This window comes from Dioscorea cayenensis, chromosome 18, assembly GCF_009730915.1.
Source record: "Dioscorea cayenensis subsp. rotundata cultivar TDr96_F1 chromosome 18, TDr96_F1_v2_PseudoChromosome.rev07_lg8_w22 25.fasta, whole genome shotgun sequence".
In the NCBI taxonomy this organism is placed as follows: Eukaryota; Viridiplantae; Streptophyta; class Magnoliopsida; order Dioscoreales; family Dioscoreaceae; genus Dioscorea; species Dioscorea cayenensis.
In genome coordinates, this window is record NC_052488.1 from 22,783,039 (window position 1) to 22,792,295 (window position 9,257).

At 42.2% G+C, this 9,257-nt stretch overlaps 1 protein-coding gene and 1 pseudogene across 1 annotated transcript; both read right to left on the minus strand.

The window, feature by feature from the left end:
• Positions 1 to 1,294: 1,294 nt before the first annotated feature.
• LOC120281878 lies at positions 1,295 to 3,424 on the minus strand (annotated as a pseudogene).
• A 1,056-nt stretch (positions 3,425 to 4,480) lies between these two features.
• LOC120282448 (L-type lectin-domain containing receptor kinase SIT2-like) lies at positions 4,481 to 6,561 on the minus strand. The gene has a single exon (XM_039289267.1). It carries the CDS (start codon positions 6,556 to 6,558, stop codon positions 4,543 to 4,545), a length of 2,016 nt encoding a protein of 671 aa, XP_039145201.1. The 5' UTR covers positions 6,559 to 6,561; the 3' UTR covers positions 4,481 to 4,542.
• Between the last annotated feature and the right edge of the window lie 2,696 nt (positions 6,562 to 9,257).

Sequence of the window (9,257 nt, forward strand, 5' to 3'; positions counted from 1 at the left end):
TACGCTCTTTTGGAAAGACGCTTGGTTGAATGGTGTGGCCCCGATGCATATTTGGCCGGAATTATTCGGGAGTGCCCAGACGCAGAATAGTTCGGTGTTAGAGTGCGCTCACCTACTTACGGTGGCGCCCTTCTATGAGTTCCCGGGGATTCTTCAAAATAGAGAGAGGATTAATACCAGAGCAAGTGAAGGGGAAGATGTCAGAGTGTGGAAGCTTACAGGGAACGGACTTTTCACTGTCAAATCTCTTTATAGCTTTTTGGTAGATGGAGGTCTACGCTGCCCAGTGTCCAGGTTCTTCTGGCGAACAATTTGCCCAAAAAAGATATCCCTCTTTAATTGGCTGGCTTGGAAAAACAAGATACTCACTTTGGAGAACCTGGAGAAACGGAGATGTAACAGGATGCCTACGGCAACTTGTGTTCTTTTGTTACTCGACATCGACTGCTGGATCATCTGCTCATCCAACGCCCTTTTTACATGTCGATCTCGGGATTATTTCATTAATCTTTTACACTTACCGGAGTTGCCGGCCTTTGTGGGTGATCTGTGGGTCACTTGGAGGATGTCGGTGCGACATTCCCAGAGGGATATGAGCGATATTGTGGTCAAGGCTATTGTTTGGAATGTTTGGCTTGCTAGAAATGATTATATTTTCAATGCCAATGACATGAATGCTCACTCTATTATCTTAAAAATTGATCACATGATTTTGTCATGGTGTTCCTCAGCATCAGAGCGTGTGCAGGAGAAGTTCGGTGACTCCCTGACTAGCATTCGTCGTAGTCTGGAGTTTTTGGGACCTGAGTGGAGGAGGGTTTGGAGAACTCGACACCCGAGGAGTTGCAGGAGCTCATCGTGGGGTAGTGACTGGCAGGATGTCTTTGAGGAAGGGTCTTCCTCCTTTTGTCTCTTGGGTCGTATTGATTTTACCACCTCTGGTGGTCCCGCTTGTTTTGGTTTTGTTGCTCTCCTCTCTACTAATGTACTGATGTTCATTTTTATTTGATGCATTGAATGTGGTTTTATCCACTTTTTCACCATATCAATCATCAGAGATAAACTTATTGAGAGAACAACAAAATCAACAAAAACACAAAGAAGAAAAAGAGGGCGAGAAAAAACACAACTGAGTGGAAAGAGACCATAGAAAAAAATATCAAAGATCTGACTCAGGCTACTAAACGTTTCTTCAGATAAACATGAATTAAAGAATGGAATTCCGAGACAATTGTCAAAGAAACCTACAGTAAAAGAAAAACATTATAAGCAATATATAAATGGTTGACAGATAGAAACAGAAAATACTCTGGTGTTTACTCAACCAGCGTAAACCAGTAACATCATGCATCAGTGCATTAGACTGATAACTTCCAAAACTGAGCCAGTTGCAGATGTGGTATGAGAAATAGATGGATATGATAAGATAATATTATCAGAGGCATCATCACAATTTACAGCTGAAGCACTAGCACTGAAGCTGTCTGGCGAGACAAGCAGCGGGGCATCACCTTCCAAGAAACGCACCACCTGCCTCATGCTTGGCCTTCTTGTCGGTTCAGGATGGGAACATAACAAGCCAAGCTTCAACACCAGCTCCATCTCCTCTTCTACGTAATCACTCCCCCTTTTGGATCCTTTGCATTCAAAATCACACCTTTCTTCCAGTAATCAAGAACAATGTCAATCAAGCCTGGAGTACTCTCTCCAGTAGAGCGCATCTCTAACGGCCTCCTTCCACAGGCAACCTCTAGGATGAATGCACCGAATGCATACACATCTGTGCTTGTTGTCGCCTTGCCGGTTTTACTGAGCTCTGGTGCCAAATAACCGATTGTTCCGACCATGCGTGTGGTCTGAGGATTGGAGCCATGGTCATACAGTCTTGCAAGACCAAAGTCACTTAGCTTTGCATTGAATTCAGAATCTAGTAAAACATTTGCTAGCTTTGATGTCCCTGTGAATTACTACTTGTTCCCATTCTTCATGCAAGTATAGGAGACCAGAAGCAACACCTTTGATTACCTGAAACCTCTGAGACCAGTTCAGTGATGACTTGGTAATTTTGCCGAAGAGGAACTTGTCAAGGCTTCCATTGGGCATGAGATCATAGACCAGTAGGAGCTCCCCTTGACGTCGGCAGTAGCCCAGCAGCTGCACCAAGTTGCGATGTCTCAGTCTTCCCATGCTGACAATCTCTGATACAAACTCTCTCATCCCTTGTCTTGATTCATGGGAGATCTTCTTCACTGCAATCTCCATCTTAGAGCCCGGAAGCAGACCTTTATAAACCTGACCGAAGCCGCCGGCACCGAGGAGATTCTCTTTCTTTGAACCCTTTGGTGGCCTTGAAGAGATCCTTGTAGGAGAACCTGTGAGGTCCAAATTCAACCTCCCATTCTTCAAGCACTTCTGCATACTTCTTTCTTCTCTTGAGAACGAGGATGATGCCACCCGTGCAGAGAAGCAAGAGTAGTGTAGCTGTAACCAGAGCTAGCGCAACTATTACAAGCAGTGAGCTCTTCTTCTTACTTTTCCCTTGCTGAGGAACAGAAGGCAGCTGTGAGATATCCAGATCTTGAGCCTTCCCATTAATCCTAAAGCTCCATCCTAGAATATAATGAGAAGATGTAGCAGCTCCATTGGAAGCAGAGAAGCCTACATACATGTCATCAAGGATGACTGTGGAGAGATTAACCAACTTTGTAGACAAGAGTGAGTGTTTTGGTTTAGGGACACCAAGGGGAGATATCACAACATCAAGCTTTATATCCATGGCACTGTAATCTATCCACACTTGCATCGGATTCCCACTTACCAAGTTTAAGTTCTTCAAAACACCATCCTTATCATCAACATAAGAAACAGGGGTGGAGTTGACAGACTTCAAGCTATTGATATCGATTCCAACATGGTTGTCGTTAATATCTCCCAAGTCTAAGTTCTGAACAGTGTCAAACTCAATGGCAACAATATGGTTTTCTTTGCTTTCATTGTTTGTCGAGTTAAAAAGACCAAAATACTGGCTGGGCAAGGCTCCAGGGAGGTTCTTGGATTGGGAAATGGTGAAAGCTATTCCATGGCCACACACTTGCTCGTAGTTAATTTGAGGTTGCATAACAAAGACGAAAGTGGTGGAGAAGGGTAGAACAGTACCAGTTGAGGAGTTCTTCAAGTGAAGTGGCATTGGATAAAAGGCATGACCCAGTGCTTCCTTTGTGAAATTAGTCAACCTCAAAAGGCCTTCAGGGGTGATGTCTCCAAGACCATTGAGGCTCAACTTTGCACCTCCGAATCCATTGAAGATGAAATCATGGTTGGAGGAGACTGCAAGCTTGACCAAGAAGATGAAAACCAGAGCCTTGGGAAACATGGCTTGTGTCATGCAAAAGCAGCCAAGCTTGCTTCACATGTATTATTCATTTGTGAGGACCATGTGATATATATATTTTTTTTTTGAATAAAGACCATGTGATTATTATTACATTAAACACACAACTTGTGGGTGTGGAAATGTCAGAGCAATGTAAATGAAAGAAACAGACATTTGCGGATGTCTGTAGCTGGTAATCTTTGTCAGTGATTTGGGAAACTCCAGGAAAAATCTTTGTCAAATCAAGATGACTTCTCTTCAAGGGCAACCTACACGTTTAATTGGATGATGATTTTTTGGATGCAATTATGCGGGTAAGGAAGTAGGATTCATGAGAGTGGTGGAGCATCAAAAGTACATCCCGTTTGCGTATGAGTAAATGGTAATAAATTAAGCCTTGACAGTTGGAGCCTTGCTTCAATCACATAAATGAACAGAATTTGACTCCTATGTAAAAGATCAAAAATTTGGCTTCTTCTAATACATAATTGAGACAATGAAATATGTGTGTTATGACTGTCCACATTTCCCAAAACAAAATAAATAAATAACAGAATCAAAAGCTTCCTTTGGCTTTGATTCATCAACACAATGAAATCATCACCCTGAAACAACTCTGAGAAACTTGAATGGTGACGAAATAGGATAATCTTATGGCCAATTTGACTAAAGTTTGATAATAATTATAGGTATACAAACTATATGCTCCAAAGAAAAATCTCATCAATTTGAGTTTCTGGGGAGAGAATAACTCTGTGGGACAGCTGAAGTAATTGTCCAATTAAATAGCAATGGTACTTTTTCGGGCTTCACTTATAAATCAATTGTCAATATGCAGATGAATTAACTTAAATTTTCTTCAATGGAAAACATTTTCAAGTCTTGATCTTGAGGTGATGAATTGATGATCCAAGGTGCTGGTCAAGAGGCACAGGATGCTGGTAATACTTCCTATTCATGAACTTAATAAAGTATCAGGACTTATCTAGTTGTTTTTAAAGAGTTTTCATGGTTTCAACTTTCAACCAACTAATGCATTTGCATTTTCATAGATTTTACATCTGAAATTAAAATTAGTATGATTTGAGATTAAAAACCATATCAGTGTTAAAGAGGAGAGTAGCAAACTTTTGGAATTCAAGAATATAAAGAAAAACAAAGTTCATTGTTTACTGGGCAAAATAAACATGTTCATCTTCATGCAGTAGTGACTGCTGTTCTTCAAGTACTTTGGATTCACTGAAAGAAGATAAAGTTGAAAGGTTAGTTGCTGAGACTCTGTTATCTAACTCATGCTTGGACAATTCAGGAACGGGTAAATCTCCATCAAGAAAGCGAACAACTTGGCTCATGCTTGGCCTAGCTGCAGCCACAGGATGTGAGCATAATAGCCCAAGTTTCAATACCAACTCCAGTTCCTGCATCTCAAAATCACTTCCTAGTTTTGGATCCCTTGTCTCCAAAAAAGCTCCACTTCTCCAACATCTCCTGACCCAATCCACTAAATTCAAAGACTCTGGTGATGCTTGTTGTTCTATTGGCCTCCTTCCACATGCCACTTCAAGCAGAAACACACCAAATGCAAAGACATCAGTGCAAGGGGCTGCCCTTCCCGTCCTAGTGAACTCTGGGGCAATGTACCCCATTGTCCCTACAACGTGAGTGGTTCTAGGATCAGAACCATGATCATATAGTCTTGAAAGCCCAAAGTCTCCAAGTTTTCCATTCATTTCACCATCTAACAAAACATTGGAGGCTTTTATATCTCTGTGAATAACCACTTGTTCCCATTGTTCATGCAGATAGAACAGTCCTGAAGCCACACCTTTGATGATCTGAAACCTCTGCCTCCAATTCACTCTCGTAGGCCATGTGTCTTCAAAGAGGAACTTATCAAGACTTCCGTTAGGCATGAATTCATAGACCAAGAGAAGCTCACCTTTGCGTCGGCAGTAGCCCAGGAGTTGTACTAAGTTCCGGTGACGAAGACGACCAATGCTTACAATCTCAGCAATGAACTCTTTCACTGCATGTTTAGTATCATGTGATACTCTTTTCACAGCAATATCAACTTGGGAAGAAGGTAGTTTCCCTTTGTAGACCCTGCCAAAACCTCCAACTCCTAAGAGCTCTGCATCTCTGAAACCTCTGGTTGCTTTGTAGAGCTCTTTGTATGAAAATCTATGGGGTCTGTACTCAATCTCCCAATCTTCCAAAACTTCCTTGAATTTCATCCTTCTTCTCACCATTATTCCAATGACAATGCACATCACAAATACAAACAAAACAGCACCCAAGGCAACCACAAATATCAATCTTGTTTTACTTGCTGTTGAATTATTCATCTGGTTTCTTGGAGGGACTGAAGGAAGGCTTGAGAGATTAAGTGCATGAGACTGACCATTCACTTTGAAGCTCCATCCCAGAACATAATGAGATGCTATAACAGAGCCAGAAGAAGAAGAGAAGCCAACATACATAGTGTCATAGATAACAGAGGAAATATTGATAGTTGAAGACAACAGAGGAAATCTTGGTTTCATGACATTAATTGGGGAAATTGTCACGTTGAACTTCATATCTAGACTATCATATTCAACCCAAACCTGAATTGGTTCGCCACTGGAAAGGCTCAAATTCTTAAACCCAGCAACATCATCAGCATAGTATGATGCTGGAGCAGCAGCAATGGATTTCAAACCATTAACATCAATCCCAACATGATTGTTATCAATGTCATTAAAGTCAATGTTCAAGATGGTATCAAACTCAATTGCAATGACATGGTTGGAGGAGTTTCCATTGTTGCTTTGATTGAAGAGACCAAGATACTGAAGGGGTAAAGCTCCAGGGAGACTTCTTGTAGGGGAGATAACCAGAGCAAGGCCATGAGCACTCAAGTCTACATACTCAGAGACAATTGCAAACACAAAAGTGGTTGAAAAGGAGTTAGGATTACCATCTTTGTTCTTGAAAAGGAGTGGGACTTGGTGGAATGCATGGCCTTGTTGGTTCTTTGTAGTGTTGGTCATCTTCAAAAGGCCATCCGGTGAGATCTCTGAGATGCCATCAAGGTGCAAGTCTGTATTTCTGAATCCATTATACATGAATTCATTATCTTCACTGGAGGTTGCAAGAGTAACAAGAAGAGAAAGCAGTGTGACTATGGAGATCACTTCTCTCATCTTCATTCGGATAATCCACAAAACTCAGGAAGAAAACTATGCTCTTCAGGAATTAAATTTCTTATAGGCTGGTAAGAGGAAAGTCATTGGTTGACTAGCTTTTTTTTTTTTATATATATATATATATTTATTTAATTGAGAGAGCGGATGACTTGCTCAATTTTTAAATGGCATTCACTGTGTGTGTGGATTTAAAAAAATAATGAAGAGGTGTATCTATTAATTATTTCATAACATGAAGAATCATATAGAAATTTATTTATATATATATTTTTTTTTAAAAAGGTGGATAAACCACTACTAATTAAAAAGGAGCAAAGTACACCAACCACTAGATGTGGTAAAGTACAGCAAAAAGAAAACAACAAAACGGGCAGCCGGCCCCAAACACACAAGCACTAGAAGCACCTAGCCATCGCCTGGAGCAATCGACTCCTCAGTAGCCCGAATCTCACCAATATCCTGAACACGAGGACCAAGAAACTCCAGACTCCTTCTGACAGCGCTAATGTCATCCTCCATCTTCGCCCTAGGACCCTCTGCGATAGAAGAGCACCACGATAGCAACAAACGATCAGTTTTGACCATAATACTGTGAACAGGCAAAGCAATTGCATTAAAAATACAATCATTCATAGCAAGCCAGATATTCCAAATTATCGCTTTTGACAATAAGTCACCAAAAAGTCTCCTATCAACATGTAAACTAGAACGTCAATGACTCCAGAGATCCTCAATCGAAAGTGGCAAAGTAGGAAGTTGAAGAATTCGCGCGAAATAATCCCACAACTGCTTTGCAAAAGAACAATTCACGAACAAGTGGTCGTTGGTCTCAGAACCGGCGTGACAAAAGACACAAGTATCTGTAGGCAGTCTGTTACATCTCCGTCTTGCTAGATTGTCCAAGGTCAGGATTTTGTTTTTCCACACAAGCCAGTTGAAGAGGTTGATTTTTTTTGGGCACCCACCACGCCAAAAGAAACGCGAAATAGGGCAACGGAGCCCCCCATCAGTCAGGAATGAATAGAAGGACTTAACTGAGAACAACCCATTCCCATTGAATCTCCACCGTTTCTTATCCGCCGCCCCATGCTCAGAAGGTCGTAAACTAGCACTAATCTGCAAGATCACATCATTCCCAGAAAAAGGGGGCTCGTCCAACCAATGGAGAAGCTCTTGGATCGTACCATTAGGGCAGTGGCTGGCGCTGAAAAACTCCGGCCACAAGTTCATAGGGGCACAACCACTAATCCAACCGTCTTTCCAAAAAAGGGTCTCCCTACCGGTGACAACATCGTGAGTGAAACAATTCCTGAGAGCCGGCAAGCAGGACAACACCCCTGACCAAAAAAAAGAGATTCTACCAGACTGATTAGGCCACAACCAATTCCGAACTAAGCCGTAGTTGAATTGAATAATCTTAGCACCTCCCCAATTAGAATCCAACATGAATTTCACCCACCATTTACCAAGGAGAGCCTGATCGAAATTGGGTAGATCAAGAATACCCCAGCCTCCCTGATCACGCGGTCGACAAAGACTTTTCCAACTAACCAAACGGCAGCCTGGATGGTCAATATCCGGACCCGACCAGAGGAAATCCCTTCGAATACGGTCAATGTCCTTGATGACCCACCTCGGCAGCCGACAGTACCGAGTTCACCAAAGTAAGTCTCCCACCTAATGAGATATGACGCAACTTCCAAGATCCGAGTCTACGTCGCACTTTGAGGATAAGCCCTTCCCAATCTTGCCTACGCGGACGTCTCCCTGAAATTGGAATTCCCAAGTAGGTGACAGGAAGTAACCCCTATTGCGGTGTAGGCGTCCCGCAGCGGCCCCTATCGGGGAGCTCCCCATTCTACAAGAGTAAAGACGGGTTTTAGAGAGTTGGTTTCCAAACCCCGACATCCCTCAAATAAAGTCAGAATCGACTTGATGATCCTAAGATCCTCAAGACCCCCGACGCCGTAATTAGCAGATCATCCGCATAGTGCAGATTGCATTTACTCCCAAAATCACCCAAAGGAACACCGACTAAAATTTTGGAGTTAAGAGCATGGTAAAACATCGCACTTTTCGAGTCATCGGGTCACCAAGATAAAAAGTAGCGGTGACGGAGGATCACCCTCGTCATGACCCTCTTTTTATATCTTATGTACCCATTCGGATTCCCATTGACCAGGATAGAAGCTTTTGACGAGCTCAGAAGACTTTTAATCCAACTAATCCATCTTCCCCCAAACCCCCGGGCATGCAAGAGATCCAAAAGAAAATCCCAATCCACGAGATCGAAAGCCTTAGCAAAATCCACTTTTAAAATATACCCTGGGAGCTTACGTTTATGAAAGCTAAAAATCAATTCCTCAGCTGTGGCAATATTATCAAGTATGCACCTACCCTTCAAAAAGGCCGACTGGTCCGAATCAACCAAAATGTTCATAAACCCACTAAGCCGAGACGCTAAAATTTTTGATAAAATTTTAAGCGTGGAGTTAATTAAACTAATGGGGCGGAAATCCCGAGGTGACTCCGGGGTGTCCACTTTGGGGATAAGCACAATATTCGCCCAGTTAATACGCTCTAAGTTAGCTGTCCCCCAATAGAAGTCCTGGCGGAGATGCAACAAGTCCAATTTAATTAACTCCCAAAATTGCCTGAAGAAATGGAGGGGAAACCCATCAGGATAAGCCCTTCCA

Coding starts and splice junctions, on each gene's coding strand:
- LOC120282448 (XM_039289267.1), bottom strand. CDS start 6,558: ATGAGAGAAGTGATCTCCATAGTCACACTGCTTTCTCTTCTTGTTACT.